The sequence below is a fragment of the Myxocyprinus asiaticus genome, chromosome 15 (assembly GCF_019703515.2).
Source record: "Myxocyprinus asiaticus isolate MX2 ecotype Aquarium Trade chromosome 15, UBuf_Myxa_2, whole genome shotgun sequence".
Classification (NCBI taxonomy): domain Eukaryota; kingdom Metazoa; phylum Chordata; class Actinopteri; order Cypriniformes; family Catostomidae; genus Myxocyprinus; species Myxocyprinus asiaticus.
In genome coordinates this window covers 1,358,080-1,379,161 of record NC_059358.1, presented here as the reverse complement: position 1 = coordinate 1,379,161, position 21,082 = coordinate 1,358,080, and the positions used below count along the sequence as shown (strand labels likewise).

General features: G+C 38.9%; 1 protein-coding gene across 2 annotated transcripts in view; it reads right to left on the bottom strand.

The window, feature by feature from the left end:
- The window catches only part of LOC127453144 (cyclin-dependent kinase 14), a 217,384-nt gene that overhangs the window by 48,292 nt on the left and 148,010 nt on the right, over positions 1-21,082 (bottom strand). For both annotated transcript variants that reach the window (XM_051719328.1, XM_051719329.1), the window contains 3 exons: positions 20,521-20,584; positions 13,881-13,929; positions 6,057-6,196 (listed from right to left, as the gene is read on the bottom strand). In XM_051719328.1, coding sequence (XP_051575288.1) covers positions 6,057-6,196; positions 13,881-13,929; positions 20,521-20,584 — 253 coding nt within the window. The remainder of the gene's footprint in view (positions 1-6,056; positions 6,197-13,880; positions 13,930-20,520; positions 20,585-21,082) is intronic.

Genomic DNA, 21,082 nt, shown 5'->3' with positions numbered 1-21,082 from the left:
AATGCTATGCATCTGCCACAATAATATAATGTCTTTGAATTGTATATTTGTATATCTATTAATCTCATATATCAGTATTTGCTGAGTAAAGCAAATATATTATGTAATAAAGCTGCTGTATGTAGCCAAGTTCTGCAGCCAGTTCAGTACTGTATGTCAATATTTAATAAAGAATTCTTGACATTAAGTGTTTTGCAACTTCATTTAAGAAATGTCATAAAATGCAGCTACTGCTCTTTGCTCTTTTAATCAAAGACTGGGCAGAAATGTTAATTACGCATCTCGTCTGCCCTCCCCCATCACCAGACTGTCTCTTTTGTGATTTAACTCGAGCTTAAATGAAACAACAGAATTAATTTTCCCTTCATTCTTCTGCTTTAAAAGCGGGGTGGCGCTCTGCGCGTGTTCCCGAGTGTCAAAGCTCCGCCTCCATCACTGAACCCCGCCTGATGCCCTGTTCCTCCTCCCTCCAGCAAACAGCCTGCTGTGAGCTGATAACAGGATTAATTCAGCCCTGACACCTAATCTAGCAAATTAAAAGCCTCATTCTCATATATTGAAATCACAAGCCTGACGCTTGTCTGTCACTAACACACCCTTTTTCGTTTCATTTATCGTGTTTGCTGCAAGCGAAGATGGTGTACGACTAAATGTGGAGTCGTAATCGGTGCACATCTTCTGGCTCCTGTAATCCAAGAAACACTGATTTGAGATTCTTGAATACTGCGGCACTGTTTTGCTAGTCAAGCCGTCGCTAATGGAGACCTAGCTTTGTATGCTAAAGATGATTAGCTCGCCTCGGCGGCTGTCAGCGGTCTCTGTGGGGGGTCTCTTGCAAAACCAGCACAGGGATTATGGGTACATGTCACATTATGAACAAAAGGCCTTGGGCTCTGTAGAGCGACTTCTAAAAATCAAACCCAGCTGACCTGAATCACCAGTAATGGGTTTGTGTTTCTGGAGAAGGCAGAGAGTTGAAAACACGGCGTTAGAATAGAGCGCATCAGTGCCCGCCCACTTTTCAGACGTTTTGGTTCTGGAAGTATTTTTCCTATTAATTTTTTCCATAGAGATTTTATACAATTCTTCAAAAAATGAGTTGTAAACCAACCAGCTCTGAGGTGAATCACAACATTACAAACCTTGATTAAAAGCAAAAACAATATTTGAAAATCAGACAAAAAAAACAAAGATGCAAGACCTCTTACTTAACATCTTTAACGAGGGAATGAACTCCAATCGCATGAAGCATTGTGAATGATGTGATTGTATTAAACATCTATGGACAAATATAAAACTATTGATTTAAAGTATAAAAACAATATATTTTAATGTTATTGCACAATACAATAGTAGTTTGAAAGTGTAGAGAGGTCGACTCGGTTGCGTCATTCACAGTGCATCATGGGAGTGGGCGGAGCTGTAGAGCTCTTTTGATGCACTTTGTTGACCGTGATTCTCTGATTGGTGTATCTTTCTTTTCAGGATCATGGGAAGTGTTGTTCTTCATGAGGAATTCTGATGTTAAACATGATTTTTTAAATGTAGTTGAAATAACGCAGACTGATGGCTTTATCCGAACCTCTGAGCTCACTGTAGGTCTGTCTTTAACCCTTCCATACGTACCGTCACACATATGTGACGGTTAATAACTGGGCCGCGCAGAGTAGCGTCACATGTGTTTCTGCAACAGCCAGTTACGTTACAAGCTGCCAGATTGAAAGCCAATACGGCTTTCGCGCAGACACACTGTGCTGGTCAAGCATCTGTAATTTATATTCGCTCATACAGTCTTTTTAACCACAGAATACCTTTATTTTATATACATACATCCAACTCGTCACCAATGTACCAACGCATCTTCATCCGATGTGTGCTGCCATTTGTTTACATTAGTAGCGGTTGTCATTCATCAAACAAACAGCTACTAAAAGAGTCTTTTCAAGCACATAATATGTTTATCTTATGTAACAAACAGCATAATTGTCACCAAAGTACCATGATAACAGTTCACAGCGTGTATATACACAGCCATCATATCTAAACACGATCTTCCCATGCACGCAGCTTCGTCTACTTATTAGGTGCAGATGCAGTTTTCATTCACACAAACAGTAACTCAAACAGTATTTTCAGGCATATAATACATTTGTTTTCTGAAACAGACTATCACAAAAGCACTACGATAACAGTTTAAAACTCATATACTCACAGTGAAAACATGTTGATCAAACGTGATTATCCAATGCACGCAGCCAAGTCTGTTTACATTAGCGCTTGTCTCTCTCTCTCTCTCTCTCTCTCTCTCTCTCTCACACACACACACACACACACACACACACACAAACACACACACTAACAAAAACACACACAAACACAAACACACACACACACACACGACCACAACCACACACACACACACACACACACAAACATAAACACACAAACACACAAACACACGCACACACACACGCACGCACGCATGCACGCACGCACGCACACACACACATGCACGCACACACGCACGCACACACGCACGCACCACACACAAACACAAACACACACAAACACAAACTCACACACAAACACACACACAAGTCTGTTTACATTAGCGCTTGTCTCTCTCTGTCTCTCACACACACACACACACACAAACACACACACAAAACACACACACACACACACACACACACACACACACACAAACACACAAACACACACAAACACAACTCATGAAAAGGTTAAAGGTTTAGAAGTTATTGTTAATAATAATTTCACCTATGGAGAAAATAAATGAGATTTTTACTTCTAAAACCAGACTGTCTAGCTCTATTGTTTCCTAAATGCCATTGGTCTTCATTTTGAACAAGAGTTGCCATTTATCAGAAATGGAGAGTTTCAAAGAATCTGACTGGGCGTCAACGCATCAAAGATTAGCAAAGCACCGAATGTGTATGCGGATTCACCAGTAAATTTTAAAGTGGCACATAATTGACAACAGCCTAATCCTGCACAATTATGATAAAAATTACCAATTATATTACACTGAATTAAATATGTATTGATATTGTCATCACAATTACTGATTTTGATTAACAGAACTTTCTGTAAAATTAGGGCTGTCAATAAATAAAAATGTTAATCTAATTAATTACATGATATGCCAGTTAATTAATCACATTAATCGCGTATATACAGGTGCATCTCAATAAATTAGAATGTCGTGGAAAAGTTCATTTATTTCAGTAATTCAACTCAAATTGTGAAACTCGTGTATTAAATAAATTCAATGCACACAGACTGAAGTAGTTTAAGTCTTTGGTTCTTTTAATTGTGATGATTTTGGCTCACATTTAACAAAAACCCACCAATTCACTATCTCAAAAAATTAGAATATGGTGACATGCCAATCAGCTAATCAACTCAAAACACCTGCAAAGGTTTCCTGAGCCTTCTAAATGGTCTCTCAGTTTGGTTCACTAGGCTACACAATCATGGGGAAGACTGCTGATCTGACAGTTGTCCAGAAGACAATCATTGACACCCTTCACAAGGAGGGTAAGCCACAGACATTCATTGCCAAAGAAGCTGGCTGTTCACAGAGTGCTGTATCCAAGCATGTTAACAGAAAGTTGAGTGGAAGGAAAAAGTGTGGAAGAAAAAGATGCACAACCAACCGAGAGAACCGCAGCCTTATGAGGATTGTCAAGCAAAATCGATTCAAGAATTTGGGTGAACTTCACAAGGAATGGACTGAGGCTGGGGTCAAGGCATCAAGAGCCACCACACACAGACGTGTCAAGGAATTTGGCTACAGTTGTCGTATTCCTCTTGTTAAGCCACTCCTGAACCACAGACAATGCCAGAGGCGTCTTACCTGGGCTAAGGAGAAGAAGAACTGGACTGTTGCCCAGTGGTCCAAAGTCCTCTTTTCAGATGAGAGCAAGTTTTGTATTTCATTTGGAAACCAAGGTCCTAGAGTCTGGAGGAAGGGTGGAGAAGCTCATAGCCCAAGTTGCTTGAAGTCCAGTGTTAAGTTTCCACAGTCTGTGATGATTTGGGTTGCAATGTCATCTGCTGGTGTTGGTCCATTGTGTTTTTTGAAAACCAAAGTCACTGCACCCATTTACCAAGAACTTTTGGAGCACTTCATGCTTCCTTCTGCTGACCAGCTTTTTAAAGATGCTGATTTCATTTTCCAGCAGGATTTGCCACCTGCCCACACTGCCAAAAGCACCAAAAGTTGGTTAAATGACCATGGTGTTGGTGTGCTTGACTGGCCAGCAAACTCAAAAAAAAAGAGAATCTATGGGGTATTGTCAAGAGGAAAATGAGAAACAAGAGACCAAAAAATGCAGATGAGCTGAAGGCCACTGTCAAAGAAACCTGGGCTTCCATACCACCTCAGCAGTGCCACAAACTGATCACCTCCATGCCACGCCGAATTGAGGCCGTAATTAAAGCAAAAGGAGCCCCTACCAAGTATTGAGTACATATACAGTAAATGAACATACTTTCCAGAAGGCCAACAATTCACTAAAAATGTTTTTTTATTGGTCTTATGATGTATTCTAATTTGTTGAGATAGTGAATTGGTGGGTTTTTGTTAAATGTGAGCCAAAATCATCACAATTAAAAGAACCAAAGACTTAAACTACTTCAGTCTGTGTGCATTGAATTTATTTAATACACGAGTTTCACAATTTGAGTTGAATTACTGAAATAAATGAACTTTTCCACGACATTCTAATTTATTGAGATGCACCTGTAAATATTTGCAGAGAAAAGCCCTCAAATAACAATAATTCAATATAGAATGATTAAATAATTTCTAACTGTTATATTTAATATATATATAATAATTAATGCAATTAAAATGCATTAAATTATTGTGGCACACTATCATTACAAAGAGTTGCTTTAGAAGGCAATACATTATTAGCCTATCATTGGCCTACAGTCCACAGCAATCCATTTTGCAACTGAATTTGTCAATCTGTCTGAGATAGATTTATTATAAGGGCTTTTCTAAGGACAAGTCAATGTACACATGTATCAAACGGACTCTCACTTTGGTTACGATGCATTATAAACTGAGCTTTTTATGTCTCGGAACTGCGCTCCATCCAGCTGTGTTTGTACGCAAGAGCGCATCCTCACCTTGTGCTGTCGCTAGTGTCAAGCAAGCCTGAGTGTGGTTTGTTGCCTATACAGCAAGAGTTTCGCTTACTGCCCCCTGCTGAAAACAGGTGCTACTTCAAGCTTGAATTCCTCCGATGGCAGGAATTTTCCTTATTATGGTCCGGGGACATAAACATTTTTAATGCATTATTTTGTATATAATTTATCGCACTGAACTTACATGCTAAATCAACAGCCTTATTAAAATACTTATTTTGTTTGGGGCAATTAAATGCCATTTTCTTCATGTATGTCTTTACATTCAAAACATGCTGAGAACTGAGTTCCTGAATTACTTGCATGATCGGTTTATCACGGCGGCTGTAATTTAAAAAAATGTATCGGCAACTTGGAATGTATACCAATCAGAATAATGAAAATCAATAATGCCATTGTATTTAACCACTTCAAACAACACAATCATGCCAATATAGTACTTTGAAAGTGAAACTGAAAAGACTGACAATGAAGGAAAGGGTCAAGAGGAAACTGAGAAAGACACGAAGGTTATATTCAGAATGGAATACTAAATTTATGCTAACTGCCTAGTATAATTGGCTGGGAGATAAAGAATATTCACTTTACATTTGCAATGATTTTACTGCTCATATAAACTGTTTTTATGCAGCATTGTGAATATCTTCATGATTTGAATGTACTTTATATTTGGCCCTTTGAAGTCAAGAAAGGGATTTTAAAATCACATTCATTCATCACACTGGAAATGGAAGTTGAAGTAGAAAGTCATCTGGGTATTTTAAAGTATGCATACTGAAAGTTCCACCCTGCACTCAGTGTGCATACTGTATTATGGTCGTATGCCACTCTAAATATAGCCTAAGAGAATGTGAAGAGAGACAGACGGGTTTACTGACTGTCTGGATGCTCCCAGAGTCTCGGCGGCAGGTGACTGAAGTATTCGTGGTTGAGCGCTGCCTGCGCTGAGAGACGCTTCTTTGGAAAGCATTGAAGAAACCTGGACGCCAACTCTTCAGCGTGATCCACATAACCCAACCTGAAGAACACACATATAAACATACAGCTGATAACAGATAAACGTGACCTTAGATTCTGCACTGGCCATGCACACAAAGCTACACACTCACATGCAAGCAGTCATTTGCCAAATGCTTTTTAAAGCAAAGAACAAAATGAATGTGCGCTCCAAATGAGAGTGAACTCAACAGAGTACCTTGCCAGATGGCTGATAATGTTTTTAGGAAATAATGCTCTAAATAATGCATGACACATATCACAATATGGGAACGATAGTGTGACACTCACCGTTCTGTCGAAGGGCCTCATGACTCATGTCAGTATTGGCGAAATCTTTAAGCTCTATGGAGTGAAGTGCTAGCGCTACCGCCGGTGCTAATGTTCAAACAACTTCAAATTTGACCCACGATACCGCTGGCCTTTCGAAGCGTCAGCCAATGATTACTGGACAGTTTTCACATATACAAAGTCTATCCTTGCAATAAAAGGTCCAACTTTAGCTCAAAGCAAGAAGAAATATTAAAAAATGGTCAAACTTTATAAAGAAATATTGAATAAAATTTATATTTTGTTTTAATAAAATAGTTTTATTCATACAAATGTACCTAAATGTTTCCGAGAATCCAGAGACCTTTAAGAATAATTGGAAAATCAATATTTGACCCATTCCTAATCCCTATTATTTATTTTAAGCCATACAATTTTGTTAGGTTCAACATACCAATATCCAATATCCAAGCTGTTGCTTTCAGGTTTATTGATAATCCTAATAAAAAACAAATAATTAAAAGAAACGCACCCTGTAAGTCACGTAAAGCCAGCCAATCAGATTGGAACTAGTGATTTCAGACACATCTGTATTTGTGTACTTGGTGTATGTTTGAGGCCTGAAGCTGAACATGTACTGAACTCTCAGACCCTCTACTTCTCTCTATCCTCTAGGAGAAACCAAACGTAAAAAACAGATGGGATAATTAGTCCTCCACAGCATCAGCACATTAAAGACCCATGAAGTTCTCTGAGTTCTGCTCCACCAGCGGCTCTGAGAAGAGCTTGTGTGGGAGTGTCTGTGTAATTAGACAGACAAATCTATAGGCTTGTGTTTGTGTTGAGCAGTGAGCGAATACAGCTGAAGATCCCACACACTCTTTTGCTCCACTGTGTTTCACTCTTGCAGCTCCTGAAGTTTCTTCCTTTGGTTCAAATGAGGGCTAATCGACAGATCTTACACTTCAGCAACTTTACAAAAACTTTAATACTTATCATACTGGGGGCCTGGGTAGCTCAATGAGTATTGACGCTGACTACCACCCCTGGAGTCGTGAGTTTGAATCCAGGGTGTGCTGAGTGACTCCAGCCAGGTCTCCTAAGCAACCAAATTGGCCCGGTTGCTAGGGAGGGTAGAGTCACATGGGGTAACCTCCTCGTGGTCGCGATTAGTGGTTCTCGCTCTCAATGGGGTGTGTGGTGAGTTGTGTGTGGATCGTGGAGAGTAGCATGAGCCTCCACATGCTGTGAGTCTCCGCGGTGTCATGCACAGCGAGTCACGTGATAAGATGCGCGGATTGACGGTCTCAGAAGCGGAGGCAACTGAGACTTGTCCTCCGCCACCCAGATTGAGGTGAGTAACCGCGCCACCACGAGGACCTGCTAAGTAGTGGGAATTGGGGATTCCAAATTGGGAGAAAAGAAAAAAGAAAAAAAAAAACATTTCATACTTCTGTTTATAGAGCTGTTCAGGTTGAAAAACATGGAAGACAGTTAGTATTTTCGAGCCATGGGTTTCCTCAGGAATTTCCTATGGGTTTTTATAATGGTGGTTTTAGATATATGAGTAAAATAAAGCCTGTGGTATAAATTATTTCAAGAGACTTTCAAGTTTTGTTCTAGAACATAAATAACACACAATCATACCTCAAATGTTAATTTTGAAGCTACTGTGTTTTTTTAAAAATGCATGTTGCCATTACAATGCTAATTAAGGACTACAACTACCATCAGCATGTGAGCTACATGCTTGACGAAATGGACGATTTTTGTAGTCCTTATTCAGAGATGGGTTAGCAACATGCATTTTTAGCAGACACAATGGCTTCAATATCCACAATTAAAGTATTATTGTGTGTCATTTATGTTCTAGAACACAACATGAAAGTGTCTTCAAGTAATTTACACCACAGGCTTTATTTCATTTGTAATACGAGTTTCCCAGTTCTAACAACCTATAGGAAATTCCTGAGGCAACCCATGACGAATTAGCCTTAAAATTGACATCTTGGGCATGGGTAGCTCAGCGAGTATTGACGCTGACTACCACCCCTGGAGTCGCAAGTTTGAATCCAGAGTGTGCCGAGTGACTCCAGCCAGGTCTCCTAAGCAACCAAATTGGCCCGGTTGCTAGGGAGGGTAGAGTCACATGGGGTAACCTCCTCATGGTTGCTATAATGTGGTTCTCACTCTCGGTGGGGCACGTGGCGAGTTGTGTGTGGATTCCGCGGAGAATAGCGTGAAGCCTCCACACGCGCTACATCTCCGTGGTAACACGCTCAACAAGCCACGTGATAAGATACGTGGATTGACAGTCTCAGACATGGAGGCAACTGAGATTCATCCTCTGCCACCTGGATTGAGGCGAGTCACTACGCCACCACGAGGACTTAGAGAGCATTGGGAATTGGGCATTCCAAATTGGGGAAAAAATAAAAACAATAAATAAATAAATAAATAAATAAATAAATTGCCAGCTATGCTAGGAAAAGACACAATGGCTCTGTTTTAAAACCTCTGTGTCTACTGACTACATAGACAGCTGCCTTCTGAGGGAGCATCTGAAGTGAAATTGAACCTCACAAGTAGCACTAGATTGTAAATAATCAATTCTTATTATTTTTGTATATTATGCTTTTGGAACAGCCTTCAATATGGCAACACACCAATGATGCCTTAAAATACTGCCTATGTAGGCAGCTCACTAGGTTTCGGAACAGAGCAATTATATAACAGGAAATCAAAACTGATTTGAGAGTTAGAGCATGCCAGGAAGAGTCACAATAAAGAATCATATATTCAAGTCATATGAGCACTAGGCATTCAACATTCCTCTCTGCTATTGCTGTCAGCGGTATAGAGGTCGATGATATGCTCGGGAAAAGAGTGATATGCGTGTGAGATCAATATCTCCTGCAGGATTCACGCTGCAATGCACACGACACGCCTGACACACCTGCAGCTGAGAAAAGCATTTAATCTCCAATCAGACACCCATGATGTTTTCATCACGACACGACCGCAGCACTGGCTCTCTTTGGCTAGGTGCAGGAGCGTCATTCATCCACTCAACGTGATTTAACAAAGCACAACATGCTCCTGGATCCTGAAAGTACATTCCAAACAAACAAGGCCCAAAACTCTCCCTAATCTCATGAAGGCAGAACTTTGACTATCAGTAACACCACCCAGAACCGAAAACGAGTTGCATCAGCAGCGTGGGAGATCGCATGCGCATAATCAGTGACGAGCATGATTTGGACGTTACATTTTTACTCCACTGATAGTTAGGTTTAGGTTTGGGGGTTCAGTTTATAAAATATGCATTCCTTTTCACTGTATTACATCCTGTACAGCTGAAAACAACTCGCTTCACAACTCGCTTTTGGCGCCCCCCTGTGGACATTAAGCTCAAAGTATACTTCAGTCAGACGTGAATGCAAGACGTATGCGTACAGGATGCATGACACAAATTTCATCATCAAATAAAGGCTCGAGCACTGAAAGCCTGCGGGCATATTTTTCCAACCACACGTACTCTGAACGCACATGCACATGCGCCTGGAAATATTTCTAATAATTAGAGGATCCACAAGGCGGTAACACTCGCAGTTGAGCTGTTGCTTTCATGAAGAAGAGCTTGAAGATGTAATTGCCACTAAACAACAGGAGACGAATGTAGAAACAACAACAGTGGATATGCACGTCAAGAATGCGTGTGAGGAGGTCAGGAGATTCCTGCATTTGTAGAACTCGAGTCTGAAGAAATAGTCCAGTATCTCATAGCAGTCGTAGCGTGCATGAGCCAACCGCATGTGTATGCACGCACAGTCATATGAAGAATACTTTGAAAGGCTAGCATTTGACTGAACGCAGACGCTATGCATTCGCATCAAACTGAAGGATACTTTGGGCTTCACACCTAGAAAATTGAGTTCACACGTGGCCCATATGCCCACCAACTCTTACTGCCTTGGCCACTGGGGGCAGCGTTTCGAATTTCGGTAAGCACAGAACGATTTTAGCTAAAAAAAACTCAACCTACTGTTTCTGATTTCACAATGAGATCAGTCTGTAATATCACCTGACTGGCAAATCATGATCGATGGCTGTTATGTAAACAAAAGGCTTTTGGCTATTTTATAAAACAGGCATGAACCCTTTGATATGTTGTGCCCAAACTTTCTGTATTAATGTGAAAAACATCAGCAAAGGAAGGAAAGCTGCACTTGTTAGGTCATTTCATGCAGTATTGAAAGGATGACGGTTTGTTTGGAGACATAAGCTTAAAGCTTTTTCTCTTGGCATTAAAGTGAACACAGAGAGAGGCAGGATGACCTCTCGCCACATAGATCACTTCCAAGGTCTTCTTTGTCATCTATCATCGAGTCTGTGGCAGCAGATGAAAGTGAAGGGCGAGCTGCAGTCGTTAACTTTCCACACACCTGCTCCCTCGAATATTTGTTTCCTCATTGGCTGATGGAGTGCCAAGACATCCAGGCGGAGAGGATAGGAGTAGAGGGAGATGGAGAGCTGAGACAGGATCACGACAGCTCATCCTGCCTGTCGAACCCAAATACAAACTCTTCCACCATTGCCCACCGTAACGTCTGTTGGCACACCTGTCTGTCTGATGTCTTTGTACATGTCTACAGCTGTTCAGGTTTCGCTCAGCTTTGGCTGACTGTTAGACGGTAGAAGTATGAGTTACGCTAAACTAGCAGTTAGCATAACTCAAAGCAGTTTTGGGTGATGTCCAATGGTGATCTTGATGTCAAATGCTCAAACAAATCGTTCTTTGGAGTGAATTTGCATATACACTTTTAAAAGGGAGAAAGTGCTTCCCACATCCTTTCAGTTGACATCAAAGGCCTTGCATCCAATCAAACTTCAGTATTTTGGGGTAAATTCATTCATCTCTTGGTAGAAGCAAGCCAAACTAAACAGATGCCAACATAGACAGGTTGCATGACCTTCCTCAAGCTTAGTTTTGGAGATCAGTGGACGGCATCATGAGTCAACATGTCAAACGAGGTTAAACAGGTAATTTAGCGCAACAAAGTGCTCCATCATATTCACTCTGTGTAAAGGGTTGCGGGCAATATTAGGCCAAAAAGCGAGCCTGGATGTGCACTTTGAAACTCTACTATTATTTGGGATACATGGTGAGGTTGTACATGGATTTATAGTCTGGTCAGGGTGGAGGCGAGGTCAGAATAGCGGGTGAAAATAGAGGGAGCCGCTGGCACTGGTACTGGCACTGCAGTGTGTGTGTGGAGCCAGTGCTGCTGATGTGTGCCAAGCTGAGCTCACTGCTACTGCCAGTTACATCAGAATCCTGCTTCAGAGATCCAGTGCTCCCATTCAACATCATTCATCCAGATATATTCCATTCTGTCTTTCCTTCTTAGCCTTGGACTGCTTTCTTCCTTCCTTCCTTCCTTCCAGTCTTAATTTCCTTCCTTCGTCTTTCTATCATCTTTATTTCCCTCCTTCCTTTCTTACTCGTTGTCTCTGTGTTTATTCCTTCATTCACTCCATACATCTTTATTTCCTTCCATCCCTCCTTCGTTCATTCCTTCCTTCCTTCCTTCCTTCCCACCTTCCTTCGTTTGTTCCTTTCTATATTTCTGCCATTTGTTGGTTCCTTCCTAACTTTCCTCACCTCCTCCATCTTTCCTTCCATCTTCATTTCCTTCAATCCCTCCTTCTGTCGTTCATTTGTTCCTTTTTTCCTCCTCCTTTTCTTCCTTCCAACTTTATTTTTGTCCTTCCCTCCTCCTTTTATTCCTTCCTTCCATCTTTTTTCTTTCCTTCCCTCTTTCTCTCATTTGTCCCATTCTTTCATCTTTATTTCCTTCCTTCATTTATTAATTTGTTTTTCATTTTTAATTCCTTTCTTCCCTCCTTTCTTTACTCGTTCCTTCCTTGATTCTATCTTCATTTCCAACCTTGCCTTCATTCATTTGTTCCTTCCTTCCATTTTCATTTCCTTCAATCCCTCCTTTTGTCGTTCTTTTGTTCCTTTTTCCTTCCAATTTTATTTTCCTCCTTCCCCACTCCCTTTACTCCATACTCCCTTTGTTCCTTCCATCTTTATTTCCTTCCCTCCCTCCTTCATTTATTAATTAGCTTTATCCATCTTTCTTTCCTTTCTTTCCTCATTCCTTTATTCGCTCTTTCCTTGCGTCCTTCATTTGTGTGTTCGTTCTTTCCGTTCATCTTCATTTCCTTCTTTCCCTCTTTTAATCATTTCTTCCTTCCATCTTTATTTACTTCCTTCTCTTCTTTCTTTTCTCCATCCATCCATTTTTATTTCCTTACATCCTCCTTCCTTGATTATCTTTCCCTCCTTCTTTCCATCTTTATTTCCTTCCTTTCCCTTTACCTTCTGTCTATTTTCATTCCCTTTTTCCTTCATTCGTTCGCTCATTCATTCTTGCTTGTTTTCCTCCCTTTCCTTGTTCATCTGTTCCTTCGTTCCGTCTCTATCTTGAGCTGTAAATAACTGTATTTCTTCAGGTCTCGTCTCCTCTCTGAATCAGTTCATGAAGCGTTGTGTTGATCTGTAGGTCTGACGATCTCTCAGTGAGAATATAAACACGTCTCACTCCAGCACAGCTTCATTAAAATGCCTGTAGAGTCGATCACTGATGTGAGGATTAAACTCTCTCAACACTGTTTAAAAGTCTATTGTCTGGAACACAGAGTTCTGTTCTTACTCCTCGTCTCAGTTTGTTTCTCTTGGGAGTGAGAATGTTCAGTGTTATTACACCGCATCTATGATGTTCCAGTGCGGAGAGACAGAGTTTTACATTCCTTTAAAATGCAGCTAAACACAGCAGCAGATACAGTCACACACACACACACACACACACACACACACACACACACACGCGCATATACACAGTCCTGCTGACAAACACACAAACGACTACTGACCTACAAAACACAACAAGCTAAAGTGTGATGTTATAATCAATCAAAAACTATTTTAAAACAACATTTTGATCATTCATAATTATTTAACATGCAGTTTAATCATCAATTTGATCAGTTTTATCATATTGAGAGAATATATGGAATATTTGTTCTTTGAAAAATGACTTTTTATGGGGGGATTTTTTTTTAACCTCAAATGCAATCCTTTCGCTTATCGGACAGTTATTAAAAAAACGTTTGATTTAATCACCTCGAACGAAGCTGAAAATGACAAATAAGTATTTAGTCTCAAAATAAATGTAAAATAATGCAAAATATTTTGCAGTGACAAACAGGTGTTTAGGAAAGTCCTGTGGTGGTTTATGTTGCTTTTTAGTATTTTGGGAGAAAATTCAATCAAATGTGACTTTAGTCCTGTTGTACCCTAAAAGAAGTTCATGTTTTTTGTCAACTACCCAAACACAAACACAAACACATGATTTGGGGTCACTTACTTATTCCAGGCTTGCCTCAGTTTCTTGGGGCTGTAAACAGTAAAACGATCTGTGGAGGTGAAAAGAGAAACAAATGATCAGAAATTATCTTCTAAAAAAGAAAGACAGATTCTTTTTGTGAAACAAAGGAGCGTTTGTATGTTTTTCTGAACACTTTCTCATTGTTGTGCATGTTGTCATTAGTTTGATCTCCTGCTGACTGGATCAATACACATCAATCGACCGCGCCTTCAGGTGTGAAACACACACACACACACACACACACACACTCACATACTCACACACTCACACACTCACACACAATCACACTTACACACTCACACAATCACACTCACATACTCACACACACACTCACACAAACACAACACACACACAACACACACACAGACACACATGTAAACAAACACACACTCACATACTCACACACACTCACACAAACACAACACACACACACACACACAGACACACATGTAAACAAACACACACTCAAACACACATACACACACACAGACACACACACACACAGAGAGACACACACTCACACTCTTACACACACTCACATACACACAAACACACACACACATGTAAACAAACACACTCACACACACACACACACACACACAAACACTCGCACACAGACGCTCACACACAGACTCACACACACACACACAAACACTCACACACACACACACACAAACACTCGCACACAGACACTCACACACAGACACTCACACAACACACACACACACACAAACACAACACACACACGTAAACAAACACACACACACGTAAAATAACACACACAAACACACACTCACACAGAAACACACACACACACGTAAACAAACACACACACACACACGTAAACAAACACACGTAAACAAACACACGCGTAAACACACACACACACAAACACACACTCACACAGAACACACACAGACACACACGTAAACAAACACACACACACATGTAAACAAACACACACACACACACACGTAAACAAACACACGTAAACAAACACACGCGTAAACACACACACACACACACACACAAACACACACTCACACAGAACACACACACACACACGTAAACAAACACACACACACACACGTAAACAAACACACGTAAACAAACACACGCGTAAACACACACACACACGTAAACAAACACACACTCACACAGAACACACACAGACACACACTCACACAGAACACACACAGACACACATGTAAACAAACACACACTCACACAGAACACACACAGACACACATGTAAACAAACACACTAACCATTTCCAATAAATCTGCCGTATATAAACAAGCCTTCAGCTCCACTAGCAATACTTTCATAACCTGTGTTTATTCAGAAACAGCATGTTTATACACAATATATTTTATGAAACTGCATTTTGACATGGCAGAGAAGTCTCTCATATAGACAAACACATGATGACTGTGATCTGAACTGTAGCAGTGACTGGCCATGTAACTGCAGTGCACACTGTCCTCTGCTGCTCAAACACTAAACTACAGCTTAGAGCCTTCTGCAACAAATGTGATCGCACCGAAATACAGAAATACAGGAATTCCAAAGTTAAGCGATTACAGTATGACTTTTAAAATGATATAGATGTAAATAAGTGATTATAAAACAGATATTTGTGATCCTGGATGCTGATTGGTCAATGCAGTGTTCCAGTCATGTTAATATACACAATATATAGTAACAGCTGCGACATGAAACAGCTGTTCACATCATTGCACAGCACACACAGAGCACCTATTGACTGCACTTTTTTGATCAATGAATTGGCGTGATTTTTCCAGTTGTTTGTGCTAACTGAATAAATATTTTTACAAAGCATTAAAAGAGACCTGCACCAGATTCCCAACGATACTTTTCCACTTACTGTACTTGGATAAGTTGCCTTCAACATACAAATACATTTTGTAAAAGTTGCATTCAATACGTTAACATTAGTTAATGTATTACATAAATAATCCACTCTGTGATGATGTCATCAGTGGAGTGCGACTCAACACTGCATACTGCTTCCTGCATACTAGTACACTTATTCTATTTTTAAATGGTATGATTGATATTTAAATGGAAACAGTATGCATTATGTAACGATGCCAGTTTCAAACAATAGTAAGTTAAATGTTGTCACATGACCTCATCACACTGCATTTTCAACCCATCTTGTTATGTTCAGGTCATTTTTTTAATTAAGTTAAAAACTGTTTCTAGGCTTACTTTTAAAAATACAAAAAAATCTTGTATTATTCTTGTATTTGGTCAAAATGACTTTGGGTTCTCCACAACAATGAATAAAAGAATAAGTTACAAATATTTATATTGTACTTATAATGTACAGTATCACATTTTTATGATACATCTTTATATTAATGCAATATCAGGGTGTTTGTTTGCTTACTGGCTCACACTGCAAAAATAAGTATTTTTGTCTTATTTATAAAAATATAAGAAGTAAAATTTTACTTCAAGTAAAAATAATTCAATCTTACATATGAAGTCTTGTTTTCAGAGACATCGAACCAAATTTCATGGGGATTATGTTTAAAAGAAGCTACAACCAATTTGGCATTGGGGTAAGAAAAATAGAAGTATTTTGTTGTTGTTGTTGTTGTTGTTTTAAGCATAAACCCCACCAAATATTGTTAGATTTCTCTGCAAACCAGACAAAATATCTTCTTCTTTTGCTTCTCAAGTAAATGTGTCTTGTTTTAAGAATGTTTGGATATTTTTACTGGAAAACAAGGCAAATAATGCTCAGTAAGGAAATAATTTGGTAACACTTTCTATGAAACCTTTATTCATAATGCATTATAAGAGTATTCTTAACACATTATAATGCATGCATAATGCCTTATAAGAAACCTTATAATATGTTGTATTGTCTCACAAATAATTGTAACAACAGTTATAATATGATATAACAGTTACCTATTTGTGGTTATAACTTTTTAGAGTATGATGCATTATAGCACACGATGAAACCTTTATTCATAATGCATTATAAGAGTATTCTTAACGCATTATAATGCACGCATAATGCCTTATAAGAAACCTTATAATACGTTGCACTGTCTCACAAATAATTGTAACAACAGTTATAATATGATATAATAGTTACCTATTTGTGGTTATAACTTTTTAGAGTTGATGCATTATAACACAGGATGAAACCTTTATTCATAAAGCATTATAAGAGTATTCTTAACGCATTATAATGCATGCATAATGCCTTATAAGAAACCTTATAATATGTTGTATTGTCTCACAAATAATTGTAACAACAGTTATAATATGATATAACAGTTACCTATTTGTGGTTATAACTTTTTTAGAGTATGATGCATTATAGCACACGATGAAACCTTTATTCATAATGCATTATAAGAGTATTCTTAACGCATTATAATGCACGCATAATGCCTTATAAGAAACCTTATAATACGTTGCACTGTCTCACAAATAATTGTAACAACAGTTATAATATGATATAATAGTTACCTATTTGTGGTTATAACTTTTTAGAGTTGATGCATTATAACACACGATGAAACCTTTATTCATAAAGCATTATAAGAGTATTCTTAACACATTATAATGCATGCATAATGCCTTATAAGAAACCTTATAATATGTTGTATTGTCTCACAAATAATTGAAACAACAGTTATAATATGATATAACAGTTACCCATTTGTGGTTATAACTTTTTAGAGTATGATGCATTATAGCACACGATGAACACTAGATTTTATCCACATTTATTTTAAGTTATAATGTATTGTAGGTCTCATTGTTATAATGTATTATACATTTCATATCTTGACATTGTTTATTTAAGATCAAAACCTGCACAATATCTTCCTACCACTTATGAGTGGTCTTTAACCGCTTTAAGTCAATGACAAATGCAATGTCTTCTTGTAAACATACAAAAGGCTTTATAATGTGGTCTTAACCATTAATATATAAGTGGTCTTTGTCTGCTTTTAATAAAGTAATAAACGCTACAGTAGGTCTTCTTTTTAAACAGCCATAAGATATTATGAAGTGGTTATAAGACACATTTGCTTTGAAATTTTTTTATTGTAATACTTAGAAAATAAAATATTTAATAAAATCAACAAAACCACATAATATTATTTCAGATGTAAAGAGTTATCAGCTTAAACTTGCTTAAATTAAATTAAACAAAGTAACAGTTCTACTAAAGGCGAGGCATTGGCACTGTAAATTATGATTTTTACTCATTTGCGTTCTGAGAAGTCACAAGAACGTTTATTATAAGGCATTATGCATACATTATAATGCATTAAGAATACCCTTATAATGCATTATAAATAAAGGTTTCATCGTGTGTTATAATGCATCATACTCTAAAAAGTTATAACCACAAATAGGTAACTATTATATCATATTATAACTGTTGTTACAATTATTTGTGAGGCAGTGCAACATATTATAAGGTTTCTTATAAGGCATTATGCATGCATTATAATGTGTTAAGAATACTCTTATAATGCATTATGAATAAAGGTTTCATCCTGTGTTATAATGCATCATACTCTAAAAAGTTATAACCACAAATAGGTAACTATTATATCATATTATAACTGTTGTAACAATTATTTAAGAGACAATACAACATATTAAAAGGTTTCTTATAAAGCATTATGCATGCATTATAATGCGTTAAGAATACCCTTATAAATACAGGCTTCATAAAAAGTGTTACCAATATTTTTTTTGCAGTGCAAGTAAGAAAAGGCCATCTCAAAGTCTCTATGACATCCCGATCCCTCGATCCTTTTCAATGGAAGATTCTTCACTACTTTTTCATCCACCAGACAGACGTTTATATTTTCAATTAAACATGCTCTTTCCAGATGAAATGCTATTGCAAAAAGCTTGTGTTCAGTCAATTTTCATCATTATATTCAAAGGTGAGGTGTGCTGTATATATCTACTGTCCTGTACCAGGTGATTTTTGACCAGTTGTTTGAAATTTTCTCCCAGGTTTATTGGAGTGTTTTCCAGTTATCCCAGACAAAAATACAGTCATTATGCATTTTTAATCCAATTTGTGTTAAAACATTTGCTCTATGTTCAGAATTGCATAATGTGATACTATTAATTTTGCAGTATATTGTATGTACACTGTGAGCAACATATGTATTTAGTCTGCACTTTCTCTGTATAGCATACTACATTTGCCAAAATGTGCAGTACATAACAGATCACACAATGGAGATTGCCCTACATTGTCAAAACACAGTAACTACACCAACACTGAAACTGAGAGAAATGGATTCAAAGGTTATAAAATAGTCTCACTCGGTTTTCTGTGTTGAGTACAGCTGAGATAAACCCACCTTTGTCAAAGATCAGAGTCTAATGGGGCTTTTCCACTTCACGGTACGACTCTGCTCGCTTTTTAGGGGTTTTCCACTGTGGATAGTACCTGGTACCTGGTACTTTTTTTTAGTACCACCTCGGTCGAGGTTCCAAGTGAGCTGAGCCGATACTAAATGTGACGTCAAAACCCTGCAGATCACTGATTGGTCAGAGAGAATCATCACTACCAGCGTCACTGGATTTGCGACCTGGGACATCAACCCGCTAGTTTTAAAGTTAGCTAGCGTCTGTGCGCAAAACCACGCCGTGGTCAATAAACGAGGTGCAGACGTTCCTCTCGTTAGCGACGAACGAAATGACACGAAACGAAAAAGTCTTTCAGGAAGTGTCTCAGCTGTTGGCCGCACACAGCTACCACCGGACCTACCAACAGTGTAGGGAAAAGTTAAAAAACTTAAGTGACTACAGAACCATCAAGTACCACAACAGCTGGAGTGGTTCAAACAGATGTGGAAGTGGTTCGACCAAATGGACGCTATCTATGGCAATAGACCGGCGAGCAATGGGAGGGAGAGTGCCCTGGACTCGGCGTTGTTGGAGTCCACGATGGAGGATGGTACGTTTTGTTACATTAACTCTATATTCTGCTTGAAAGCTTCACTTTATTTAGTTGATCAGCTACTGGAAAGCTTGCTTCTAAAACAACCAGGCCAATTTAACTGTTACACTTGTGTAAAATTACCATGCAGCACAATGAGCTAGTAGCTAACAGCTAGCGGTCGTGTTATTGTTTATGGTTAGTAACGTCTGTGTCGCATTTAAGATGATGTCACGGCAGTAGAGGCGGCGCAACTATGACGATCAGCCTATAATCCCACCCACGTTGAGGCGGCACTAAACTGCAGTGGAAAAGCACGCTCAGAAAAGTAAAGCGAGCAGAGTCGGGTCGAGTCGAACCGTAACGTGCAGTGGAAAAGTGCCATAAAAGACCCGAGCTCAATTCTGGCACAATGTGTCGTTACTGCGTTTCGACTTAGAGCTCTCCTGAACTGATGAAAACTCCACGGACTGCCAAGTGATTCTGGTTGCCAGGTGCGACATCTTCAATCTGTGACTTAATGAGCTCCCTGAGCGCGTCTGCTGCAGCGTTGGGACGTGTGTCACGTCACGCCTGCGGTCAATGGAGTACAGTACACACACACACACAAGACGGCACACATACTGACAACCAAATGAACAGGAAGTTTACCTGGTTTGAAGTGAGGGAGTGAGTGCACACCTGGCCACGTCTCTTCAGATGGTGTCCCCAACACCTGCACAGACAGTTAAATCACTTAAACTAAGGACAGGCACATACTCTACACAAGTACACAAATGCAGACGTGAATGCAAGAATGTGGTCCCATTGCACAATGTAAAATATTGTTCACAACCCGTTTAACTTGGGTTGTGGGGTGGGACTTGGTTTTATCCATGAAAAATTTACTGGATTGTGAAAATAATGTTTGAAGTGGTTGAAAAATAAGAAAACATGGATTGGTGAAATTCACATTTGACATGTTGGTACTGTATATAATAGAACATCAAATTCATATAATGCAAACATATTATATTAGGCAATTCCACGGAAATGTCAACCACATCAATTAAAAATAAAAAAAGTTACCAAAGGAACAAAACGCCCTTTTAAATTCTATAATGCCGTAATGGATCATGGAAAATGCAGTCTGGACCGCTAGAGGGCGCCGCTTGCTTACGTATAAGAAGTCACAGTTTGCTGTTTTCAAAGCGTTTGGATGGTTTCCCCTCAT